Genomic DNA, 12,644 nt, shown 5'->3' on the forward strand with positions numbered 1-12,644 from the left:
GTGGAGGAGGACGGGAAGTTGAGGAGGGCTGGTGTTTGGCAAGCACCAGAGGCTTCCCTTGCTCCAAGTGAGATGACTGGCTCGAGTGGCTCACTGCTGGTGGCAGATGCAGCTGTGAACACCATCAGAAACAAGTGGGTCAAGGGCTTTTGGAGCCATTCAAGTTGCATTCACCACCCTGTCCACGAGCCCTGGGTAAGACCCTGCAGGCCTGGGGCTGCTGGGGAACCCCTTGACTCAGGAGCAGAGCTGCTCCCACAGCACCAGTCCTGCATCCACAGGGATGTGTGCAGGAGAGCACTTCACCCAGGGATGCTTGGGTGGCTATGAACTGGAGCCAGAGCTGGAAACCCTCCCTAGAGTGACCAGGTCCAGCTCCTGATTTGAGTGCACACCAACAGCTGTCCAGAAAAGCCTTTTCTCTGCAAATCACAGGGTTCTGGAGGCTCCAGCTGGGCAAGGAGTGCCTGTCCTGCAGGCAAGGGCTGGATGCTGCTGGGTGCTGTGGGCTCCCTGCCAGGCACCAGCAGCCGCAGTGCTCACCTGTTCCAGCACAATCTGGGCCACCAAGAAGGTTAATTATACCTTTAAGTTTCTTTCAGTTGTCAAATCTTGTAACTGTGGTCTCAAGCTGACAGTTCTGTACCCAGCAATTAACCGGCAGCGAGGCTCTGCAAGCAGCGGGGGAGGCTGGCCTTGTTTACCATCTCTGCACACAACAGGCTCTCAAAACATTCCCTTAATGGAGCTTCACAGCGCTGGCAGATCTTTCCCTCGCAAATCTCGCTTTTGCCGATGTGTTGCACCAACAAACGCCAAATCAATCCGGGTCTGCTAACGAAGGCTCCTCGTTAGAGGCACGCGCAGCCCTGCGCCTTCTCCCCTCCCCAGACACTCTCTCAGGGCTGGTGCAATCCAGGAGGAGAAGCTGCTCCATCATCATCATCCTGCTCCTTTGCTGCTGCTTCCTCTGATGCTCTGATGAACAGAGCTGTCCCAGAGGGAAGCAGGACATCAGTCAGGGCAGCCTTTCACCAATGGGACTCTCCTACAGACCCTGCTAAATGCTGGATTCAACAGCACCAGGAGTTTGCTGTGCCCTGAATGACCACACTGGGATACTTCAGGATCTCTCCCTGCACTGCAGTGTGTTTCACAAAGGCTGGAGGAGGAGGGGTGGCCTCTTTCCACAGCAAGATTTTACGTGGCTTTGACACACGCTGGCTCTGAGCCACAGGGATGAACACAGGCTGCTCTGTGACAGCCACCCCCTCTTTGATGCTGAAGGGCAATGTCCTTTGTGCTGGGGTGGCACAAGAGGCAGGCAGAGGTCACTCAGGCATCCATCAGGCCTCCTGGCGAGGATCCCCAGTTTTCTGGAGGGGCAGATGATCACAGGACTCTTCCTTTCATATTCTCAGGTGCTGAACTCACCTTCTGCAGGGACCACGAGTGGAGATCTGGTGTCATTGAGGTCCCAGCCCCTCCTGCCAAGGTTTTCTTTACAGGATACAAAACCTCTGCACTCCAACATCTCCCCAGGCCATAGCAGGATTTGCCCATATTTTCACACTTCAGGAGTAATGCTGGTAGAGAGTTTACAGCTGTGGATACCTGGATATGATAGAAAGAAGGAAAACACAGAGAAGAGGATTGTTCTCCTCCCCTCCAGCTGCTGGTGGCTGAGGCACTCAGGTGAGTCCTGTGAGAAGGTGAGACATGAGAAGATCAAACAAGGAGCTCCAGGGCACAGCAAATGCATCTCATCACATCACCCACAGACACCCAGAAACATCACCTGGGAGCACCTGCATGAGCTACATCTGTGTGTGCCAGGTGGAGTTCCCTGTAACACAGCTCCACAGTCCCCCCAAGCACGGGCTGGGAGCAGGGAGAACATTTGTTGGGAATATAGCTGCGTTTGGGGATGGTTTGTACCTCCAAGAATTCAGCCAGAAATAATTGACAGGAAGATTTGCAGCCATCGGCAAACAACGTTTCTTTCCTGAAAGCAGCAGCACTACAGGGAAAACAAATTGAAGCAGGTGCGGGAAGAGTTAGGGAGCACAAGAATTGCATTCCTGAGCCAAATGGACAGATTGAAACAGAGGAAAACAAATTGGGAAGGGAAACGGCTGCCTATTGCCCAGATTTTTCAGGCACTAAGAGAAGGTGGAGGTTGGGTTCAGGCTCAGTTTCAGGGCCTGGGAGCTGTGTTAGGGTTCAGCTTGGGGTGAGGGTGGATTTTGGGGTGCCTTTCTGCCCTGGGCATGACTGGGACTGCAATCCCTGGAGTGTGGAAAGAGCATCCTAGAGAAGCACCAGCCCCACCACTGCGATGACCATGAGGAGCCCAGCCAGGATGCAGATGCTGATGAAGACGATGTCGCTGGTGTCCTGGCTCTTGATCTCACGGGCATCGACTGCTTCCCCCTCCCACTTCTGGGCATCCATCAGGTTTTCTGCCTGGCTGAGCCTGGATGGATCAGGGCCAGCAATAAGGGTCACTGAGGCTTCCTTCCTCTTTGGCTCACACTGCACCTCGTACTGGTGGATGTCCTCCTGGTCTCCCACTGAAAAATCAATGTAGAGGGTGCTGACGATGACAGACGTGTTGTTGCGTCTCTGCAAGACAAGGGACACGGCTCATCAGGGCTTGGTGCAGCTCCTGTTCACAGGGGTTTGGAGGGGCTGGCCAGGAATCAGGCCAGTATCTGCTGGGAAAACATGAGAGGGACTGGAATACCTCTCTGCAGCCAGCACAGGGCTAACCATTTACACAGCTTGCTGTAAAGGAGGGTTTGCTGATCACTTACCTGGGATTCAGTGCCACAGGTGTCAAACCTGGTGTGTATTTTAAAGTTCCTGCCAACCACCTGGGCTGCACAGGATGGGGTCCCCAAATAAATCCTATTCCTCTCCAGCTGGGCCAGGGACTGCACAGGGATCTGGATGTGGAAGTCTGTCCGGGTGCAGCTGACATTCATGGGCACAACTGTTGGGACAGAAAACAGGGTGCATGTGTAGGACTCATGGGGAGAGGGGGTTTCAGGAAAAAAGCTACCTCCAGAATGCAGAAAGCAATCAATATCAGTATTTTAGCCCTGTCCCATGCCAAGGGCAGACATGGATGGCTCCCAGGAGCTGCTCTGCTTTCTGCCCAAGGCAGAGATCTCACCATTAACACTCCTGAACCCCATCCTCCTTCTAGGGTTTCCAAGTGACACACAGGTGCCATTACAGGCAACACCATCCTGCTGTCCTGCCACTCTCCAGCACTACAAAGCCAGCAGGACATTTGAGTTTCTGCCCAGGACCAGACCACAGGAGCTTTGTGGATGGCTTGCCATGGGCACAGCACTCCCCTGCATCCTACAACACCCCTGCAAGAGACACTACATTGATGAAACAGAGGAGACTTGTCTTGGAGGGATCCCATGCATGCCCTGGAGCGAGGCAGCTCCATGGCTGCCACATGGCCCTCCTGAAAGGGTGAGGTGGGTTCATGGCCCTGGGGCATCTTCCTGGGGAATGGCCCAGCCCCTGTTTGGCCTCTCTGGATGTGGAAAGCATCCACACAGGGAAAGAAGCAGGGAGGAAAAATACCCCCCTCTTTAAAGTGAATCCTTGCTCAGCATGAACTAACCACTTGGGCAATATGAATTATTGAATTATTCCAGCTCCCTCTGAATCTCAGCCTTATGAAACTGGGAAGATGCAATAAAATCAATACAAAAAAATAGTGTCACTTTGCTTCGCTTAGTGCATTATAAAACCATTAGAAGATTTACCAAATAACTAAAGTGCATTAGATCAGGAGGAGGAGAAAGTGGATCCTCTCTGCTGGCATGAAGGCTTTCATTTCAATGGCCATAAATCACACATGCCCCACCCAAACCTTGTCTTTTGGTGGGCCTGAAAGGGAAAAACCTGCATGGCTGAAGGGCTGTGGGTGTGGATGCAGAGACTGAGGTGCCCCTTTGCCTCTGTGGGCTCCTGAGGGAGCTGCTGGTGTGCCCAGTGGGAGCAGCTGCTCTCCTGGCAGTGCTGGCAGCTGGGTGTGACATGCAGGACATTAATCACAAGCAGATGCTGGAATCACTGGGCAAACACAGCCAGCAGGCTCAGCTCTGTGGAGGGAGGCTCAGTTTCACATCCAAGCCTTTGTCCTCCCCTAGCATGCATCTGGCAGGGTGTACCAGGGGATGCAGGAGCCTTGGGCACTTGTGAGATGTCACACCTCTGTTTGTGATGGCACATCCCCAACTCTTCAGCAGCACCCCATCTATCTGTCTGCAGGCTGCTCCCTCTGGAGCAGTGACACCAGGATTTTCTCCCTGCACAGTGAGAAATCATCAAGAACAGGAACAGACCTGCTGTGCACACTACAGCCCTACTAAATGTTCAGTACTACCTCTCCCCCTCCAGAGACTCAGGACAAAACTCTATCCCATCTCTAACTCCAAGAGCCACATACCTCCAAATCCTTTCTGCTGTGCTGGAAGTGAAGAATGATTTTGCAGCTGAGGGATAAAACTCAGGCCAGCCTCCCCAGTGCCTGTGCTGCCAGTCCAGCAGCCCTGCTCTGGCTCCAGCCTCTGGAAAGGCTGCCCCTGGCTGAATCATGCCTGACCCACGGGTCAGCTCGGATGTAATTATACTGAAATACAACAAACACCATAAATTTGCTGGTGTTTGAGGTGCAAAGGCTGGCAAATAGAGCAGGAAGGTCACACACTGCTCCTCCCACCAGCTGCAAACATGCCAGACACACTGGCTGGGACACTGCAGGCCAGCAGCAGGGGTGTGCCAGGCAGGGCTGGCCAGGTGGATTTGGGAATGCTGTGCCCTGGGAGTCCTGCCTTTCCTGGAGGAGGAGACATGGTTTATGCCTGCCTGCTCAGCCATGTGCTGGCAAGGCTGGAACATCCAGGGGAGAGGGGAACAAAGCAGTGAAGCTTGAACTTGTCACCTGCTCTGGGGTTTTGGCCCATTAAAAACTCCCAGGTTATCTCTCCTCACACCCTGAGAGAGGAACAGGAACATGGCAGTGGCAGACACACAGGAATTTGAAGCTGGAAAGCATCTCCTGAATACTAAACACAACGTGCAGCTCGCTTGCCACGTCTCCCTCTGCCCCACCCCTAAAGAGCCACGGGCTCTGTTCCTGCAGACAGGCACCTTCACTGACGATCCTTCTGGAAACTACATGGTCTCAGGCATGTCCCAATGGAACCACAGCACCCAAGTGGGACCTCACCTCCCACGTAGGAGATGGAGAAGCCCCTCTTGGCCGTGTTGCGGTCGGTGTGGAGGAGCAGGAGCAGCCGGTTGCTGCGGGAGGTGACGGGTGCCAGGCTCTCCCGCCCACACCAGCGGCCCAGCAGGGATCCACTCTCGGTGCCACCATCAAAGGCAGACAAGTGATCATAGTCACAGCCCCCCGTCAGGCTGCTCCGGCCCTCCAGCTCCATGTCCTGGAAGAAGACCTTGACCCGGTAGCCCGGGGGAAGCTGGATGCTCCACTGGCACTTGAGGTTGTTGGGGTAGAAGTTGGGGTACTGAGGGCTGGAGAAATTCCCTTTGATGGTGGTGAACACCTCCTGGCACTCGCCTGCTCAGGGAAAAAGGGGAAAGGAAAAATCAAAAGCAAACCTGAAGCCTTCTTGCTCTATTGCTAAGGGATGCTCTGCCCTTCACCTCACTGCTCCCAGCCTTGTGTTTGGCCAATGGACAGCCAGCAGTTTTGGGGGATGGAAACTCCCAGGGCAGTCAAAGTCCTACAGGAGCAACCCATATCCCCAGGGAATGGCATGAGCATGGGTGACTCCTGCTCAAGAGGGCAACCCACGGCTTGGAATAGCCACAGTGATGCCATTTGCATTGGCACCATCATCTCATGGGCTCTCCTCAAAGGAATCCCCCCCATGATCATCTCTTGCTGCTGTGGGAGGGGGAGAATCACCACACCAACCCAGGGCCTGTCCCCACATCCTTCCCATTGCCCCACCACCCTGAGACCCCCCCCAAACCTGAGTAGAAATGGGCCTTGAAGCCCCTGCCACCGATGTTGAAGTCTGACTTGAAGATGATGAGGAGGTGTGGGGTGGAGGAGACGGTGCGGGGCGGGCGGGCGCTGCCGCAGTAACGCCCCAGGCTGGGGGCAGTGACCGTGGGGCCATCAAAAAGCGCCACGTAGTCAAAGCCACAGCCTTGGCCCCCCTCCATCTGGAAGTCAGCGAACACCAGGGTGAGGGGGCCACCCCCGCCGGCGCCCCCGATGCTCCAGCGGCACTCGGCATCGTTGGGGTAACTCTCGGGGTAGCGCGGGCTGGTGATCTCCCCAGAGAGCCCCGTCAGCTGCCCACCGCAGGCGTCTGCAGGGAGGCAAGGGTGATGAGGGCAGTGGCAGAGCAGGGACGGATGGATGGATGGGTGCTCAGAGCCCACCACACCTCTCTGCTACCTTTCCTGTAGGCGGCGGCGAAGCCGTGCTTGGCCACGTGCCGGTCTGAGCGGAACACCACGGCCATGACGTGCCAGGCGGAGGAGAAGGGTGGCGGGGGGCTGTGGCCACAGAAGGTGCCCAGGAGGTTGCCCCGGTCCCGGGCAGCCCCGTTGTACACCTGGAGGTAGTCGTAGGCGCAGGTGTCGTGGTACTCCAGCTCGAAGTGGCTGAAGGAGAGCAGGACGGAGGAGCCCTCGGCCACCACGATGAGCCACGTGCACTCGGTCTCGTAGGGATACAGCCCCGGGAAGTTGGGGCTGGAGAAATTGCCAGAGGGTGCTGAAAGTACTCCCCCACATTTGATACCTGGGGGACACAGAAGGGAGTGTGATGTCCCCTTTCCAGGGGAAGCCTAAAAGAATGGAGACAGGATGCACAACACCAGCTCCATCCCACCACCACAGTACCAGAACACCAGCATCCTGCAGAACTCCACTGGGCTTGTCCACCCACTCTTCCTGGAGGACACATGTGCCCCCATCACCTTTCATCCCTCCCTTTTCCCCATGCTGCCCTGTGGGGGCTGCAGCAGGGCTCAGCTGTGCCCCTGAGCTTGTCCTGCCAGTGCCAGCACAGCATCCCCACCTGATTATGGCTGGGGAAAAGGAAGTTGGGGGGGAGTTTTAAAGGCTCAGTGGTACCAGGCTTGCTGGTGCCCCAGCTGCCCAGCCCTTCAGCTTAGTTCCTCCCACTGACCCCACTCCCTCCATATAAGGGTGGTATCAGAGAATTCGAGCTGGGAGAAGCAGGGGTGAAGGGCTCGATGTGCTGAACAATGAGTTATGCATGTAGGGATCGATTTCCTAATGAAATCTTTATACTGAGACATGGTTATTATAAAATAAGGCTGAGAGGGGCCGGCTGTCACCTGCCCCTGGGTCTGATTAGGGCTGGGGTGAAGAGGCTGATACAGGGGGAGCATACATCATGTCTGGGAGGGATGCAGACCCTGCACAGCCCCCAGGAGACATGTGTGGGTTCCCAAACAAGGCTGGGCGCTCGCTGCCATCAATCTGGGCCAAGTATATTGCAAATCAATAGTCAGCCTGTGCACATTGCTTTTCATCCTGCTCACTGGCACAGTGACCTCCCAGCAAGGGGGTCCTGGGATGTGTGGGATGCAGCACCACAAATGTTTCTGGCCAGATCTAAAATCACCTTGCTAATTACTGGGCATAGGCAGTGAAGTAATATGGGGCTGGTACTGAAGGAATAATGTTGTTGAAATAAATACCCAAGGGGGGAGCCTGTGGGAGATGTGGGTAGCCACAGTAAGGATGGATGGATGGATTAAGGGCTGGGAGCCTTGGGGTGCTCTGGGAAGCCCAGGTGGGTGAATGTGGGGGATGAGCAGGCACCACAGGGCAGTGGTGTGGCCTCAGGAGCACCTGTACCAGCACCAGGGAAGGGTTTTGATTTCTGGCTCAGCCTCCTGTGAGAAAGGCCCTGCCATTTTGGGATGGGGGATTGCTTGGGCCACCCTATTCCCTGGATTACTGTGTCATCTGCTAACCCTGCCCTGCATCCTGAGGGACCTTTTATCTGGGTGAGAGATTATTTGCATGCCTGCCACATACACATACATGCATACATTCACATATAAATGTATGTGTGTATATAGATTTATACAGTCAAGTGCAGCTCCAGAAGCTAACAGACCCTTCACCATAGCACCTGTACACCACAACAGGACAGCCCCTACCTGCACTCCTCAGTAAGGTAAGCATGAAGCAGAAACCCCAGCACAGAGCAGTGTCCCACACTTGCTGCCACCACAACAATGACTCCAGATCCCTGCTCCTTGTCCCTGGCCTGAGCCAGCCCCTCTCCCTGCATGACAGCTGGATCCCACTCACACCCCAGAGCCTCTGTGGCACTGCAAATGGCCCCCCCCTCCTCAGGAACCACGGGTGCCCATCCAGCCCACCAGGAGCTGGGACCAGGCTCTTACCTCTGCTGGGAGCATCCCCGAGAGCCCTGCAGAGCACGGCCAGCGCTGCCAGACAGCCCAGCCCTGTGCACCCCATCCTCCAGCAGGCAAATCTCCCCTCACCAGCGCCCGAGCATCCTTTTGGAGCTGTCTATCTGGGAGGAAAAAAAACAAATAAAGAGAGAAATAAATAAAAAGCAGGAGGACTGTAGAATTAATAGCGGAATGAATAATTCATCGCTTGTTTGAATTAAGAGCAGCAAGGTAACTTGATCTATTCCTCCCTTCCTTCACTCAGTTTTAATGATCTGGATCAAATGTCCCAAGGATTTACACTATACCAGATACCTTGTCAATACACTATATTTAGAAGAGATATTAATGTTTCAGAAATGGTGTATAACGGCAATAAGTCTGGGCTGACAATATGCCCTTAAGGGGCTATGAAAATAATTTAGTTGGCCAGGCAAGCCAGCGAACCAAAATGGGAATTTCAGACTTACCGCGGAAAAGCATCTCAGGAATTAACATGATTTACACTGCGGCACCCACTGCACAAAGCCAGCTGGTGGTGAGGGCTACACAAACAGGGAGCAGGATGGAAAGGCAGCTGGCTGCCAGGTCAGCATCCCTGCAGCAGGAGTCCAGGCTCAGCGGGATGCTCAGCCCGGGAGCGCAGCAGTCGTGAGCACTAAAGATAGCAAATCCCACCTCCCCCGAGGAAGATTAGAGATGAATTGTGACTCATGGGCAAAAAACATCGATTATTATAGAACCTGCTAAGGCCTTGGAGAATTGCTACGTTCTTCCATGCTGGCTCACTTCTCGCCCGGGCTCTTGGATGCACTCAGCTGAAGGTAAGCAAGCCTTTGGGTTTGGTGGGAAAGATGTGCTCCTTGTGCTGTGCCACGTTAGCTGGAGAAACCCCAAACCCAACAGAGGCTCAGTTCCTTCCCTCCCGCCCAGGAGAGAAAAGACTTTCCTGCTGCCACAGCCCACACCCACATGAATGCCAGGAAACAAAATCCCACGAGGGCCTCCCAGCATGAGGGACCTGTGCTGAAAAAGTCACCTTCAAAGCAGCAGGGAGAGAAGCAGTGAGTATCTCTAAATCTCAGGCAGGAGACAAGTTGCATTTATTAATTAAGCAATGAGGATCGATGCCCGAGACATTTCCTGTGGATTAATGATGGGCTGGGAGGAGCTGATGGCCTGAGGTGCAGCTAAAGACCATTAACACCCACTGGTCATGAATCCCCAGGAAATGCTCCATGCCAAGGTCGTTAAGTGCCTGCATATATTTATGGGGAATAACAACAACAATAATGTTTGTACAGGCTCTCTCCCCTCTGCCCAGCCTTGCTGGAGCCATGCCGAGGGCTGCTGGGAGCTGTGGGACATCCCAGCCTGGAGCCCTCTATCCTGAGCCCAGCTGAGGCAGGGAATGTTGGGGTCTGTCCTGGGGCATTGAGCACTGTGTCACCCCACCATTCCAGGACAATGGAATGAGGAGGAGCAGGGCAGCTGTCCCTGGGCACTGTGGGAAGATCCTGCCCCAGTGCAGGCTCTGGGAGATGCTGCAGTGCTGGCACATCTCCTGCTGACCTCCCAGGAACATTGCAGAGCTTAATTAGCTGCTTCCCTAATGACTCGGAGAGATCTGTCCTTGTCAACAAGTGTGGGCCCACACAGCAAAGATGCAGAGGTCTGGCCATGGCACAGGGGCCTCTCCTGGCTATTTTCCATTGCCACAACCCTGGTGCATCCAGGAGGAATGCTCAGCCCTCCCAGCCACCATCCCCTGGGCTCAGGAACAAAGTGCTCCCCGACTTCTGCATCACTGCACTATGGAGCAACATGTTTATCCTCACCACATCCATCCTGGCCAACACCCACTGTCTTCCACCCTTTCCACCACAGCCTCAGCACCGAGCCAGTGCCCAGGAGCCCTGCACAGCTGCTCCTCTCCCTGCCCTGAGCTGTGCTCTGCATCAGCAATCCCCGGGAGATGGGGGCCGGGCCGTGCAGCACAGCAGCTGTGCCCCGCTCCCAGGGGACAGCATCCATCAACCACCGGCACATTCACCCCTCTCCTGACCCGGGGATGGCCATTCCAGGCTGGGCCCGAGCCCAGGCAACCCGGCTGTCAGCTCAAGAGTTGGCTGGGAGGGTGGAGGGAGGCAGGGGGAGAGTGGCATGCAGCAGGGAAGCAGAGGAGCCAGGCACGGTCTGGATGGAAGGTGCTCTGGATCAGCCCAGGGTACCCACAGACATGGTGGGTGATTTCAAGGTGTGCCTCTGCTCTTCTGTGGGCAAATTTATAAATCATGAGTCAAAAAGGCATTTGATTCATTTAAACAGAAAGGACGTGATCAGGACTGTGAGACTTCAGAGAAGATCAAAGGTTTAAAAACGGTCCCCAGGAGAAACGAGAATTATTTAGGCAGGAAATAATGAGATGAAATTAAGAAGGTATTTAGGCTGCACATGAGGAAGAAAAAAGGAAGCAAAGCAAAGCCCCTCTGCCTGCACATTGCTGCACGGGTGGCAGGGGCTTCTTGGGGGCAGCCAGAGACCAGGAGCATCCCACCAGCACCCCTCTGCCTGGCAGGAGAGGCAGGATGTGAGCCTCTGCCCTGGCTGGGCATCACCCACCCACCTGAGCACATCCAGAGATGCCCCAGTCACCAACAGCGCCGACACCAATTCCCCACGAAACTGCCACCACGGGGTGGATCTGGGCCTCCAGAGGGAAGGAAACCTCTCATCTTCCCCTGGCAAGGAATATTCTGCACCAGAGCCTTTCCACTCCACATCCTTCCCTGCGTTTGCAGGAATCCACGCCATGCTCTGAAAGGGGCTGTCCCCATGGGGGATGGTTGGGATGAGGGGACTCGTGTTAGAGCCAGCCTGAGAAACAACAAAAGGCGGGAGGGGGAAGGGAAAGAAGGGCAGAAAATAGAGAACAAAGTGCCTGCGGGCGGTTTAAAGGCTCCTTCGAGTTCCTGCTTCCAAGGACATCATCTCCCCCATGGAGAATGTCTCGCAAAGCCCCTGTCCCCTCGGGCGGGACATGCCCCGCTCCTCCCGCTCGGCCGCAGCCCGCCCTTGCAGGATGGCAACCCGCAGCACTCACAGCTTGCTCCGTCTCTCACCACCCTCCCTTTGAGCCACGAACAAAGACGGAGCTGCGCGGCAGAACGGCCGGACCAGCTGGGTAGGGTTTAAGCATCGTGGCCCATATGTGCTGAAATACCCAGACATATTGGGGTTGTGTTTAAAGGAACAGTCCCAGCCTTCACGCTGAAAGCCGGCGCTTTTCCAAGGCGAGCGTGAAGTTTTTTACCTTGGGCCTTTTGCAAAAAGGTGGGGTGTGGTTCTAGCAAAATCTCAAAAAGACATAATATTTAAAGCTAGAGGACTAGAAGCTCGGTTTTCAAATACTTAATATCTGACAAAAAAGGTTTTGTCCATATTCCTAGCTAAGGCCAGAGCAGGGAGAGCAACTGGAGAAAGCATCTCATTATTTTATCAGCCTGTGTACAAAGCATCTTCACTACACAGTGACTGAAGCACAGCATGGATTGGAGATGAGAGCTTGCCTTGGACTGACCATGGACAACTTCCCTGGATCTCCATGCCTTTAAAGACAGAACCCCAGTTTGGGTTAGGAAAATGGCTTTCTTGTCAGCCCTTTCTCCGAGGAAGTTAACATGAAAGCTGCAGCTACACTTGATTAATTCCAGGCATTTGGTAACTGGAGACAAATCTCAGCAGTGCAAAGGGAACTTACACTCCCTCCCAAATGTGTGAATCAAGCCACCACTTCAGTGCAAGCTGTGTTTTTTGTGTAACAAACTACATGTCCTTTGTGCAAGGTGTAGTGTTAGACACAGGTACAAAAGAAGCATGAATGATAATGCAATAACCATCTGAGACAGCCTGGGAAACCCCAACACAGGGTGAACTGGGAATGAACAGAAAAACAAAAGGTGTGCAGGACTGCTGTATTTCCAGGTGTGGATACTAAACACACCAGTTTGAAAAGATAAAAGAATGGATATCACATACCTCAGAGGAAAAGCAGCAGCATTTTGGACTGAAAAAAGAGGAAGAGGCCCAGGTGCCCAGGCTGGGTGCTGTGCCAGGTTGCCATCCCTGAGGGAGCTCCCTGTCCCACAGGGAAGCACCCAGCAGACCCTATGC

General features: G+C 54.4%; 1 protein-coding gene across 1 annotated transcript; it reads right to left on the reverse strand.

Moving 5' to 3' along the window:
- Positions 1 to 1,525: 1,525 nt before the first annotated feature.
- CDCP2 (CUB domain containing protein 2) lies at positions 1,526 to 9,012 on the reverse strand. Its single transcript, XM_058030177.1, has 7 exons — positions 8,942 to 9,012; positions 8,460 to 8,589; positions 6,467 to 6,814; positions 6,033 to 6,377; positions 5,261 to 5,614; positions 2,817 to 2,995; positions 1,526 to 2,625 (listed from the first exon to the last, which is right to left on the reverse strand). The coding sequence occupies exons 2-7, from the start codon at positions 8,533 to 8,535 to the stop codon at positions 2,311 to 2,313; spliced, it is 1,617 nt and encodes a 538-aa protein (XP_057886160.1). The 5' UTR covers positions 8,536 to 8,589; positions 8,942 to 9,012; the 3' UTR covers positions 1,526 to 2,310.
- Positions 9,013 to 12,644: the final 3,632 nt, after the last annotated feature.

Source organism: Melospiza georgiana, chromosome 9 (assembly GCF_028018845.1).
Source record: "Melospiza georgiana isolate bMelGeo1 chromosome 9, bMelGeo1.pri, whole genome shotgun sequence".
Taxonomy (NCBI): domain Eukaryota; kingdom Metazoa; phylum Chordata; class Aves; order Passeriformes; family Passerellidae; genus Melospiza; species Melospiza georgiana.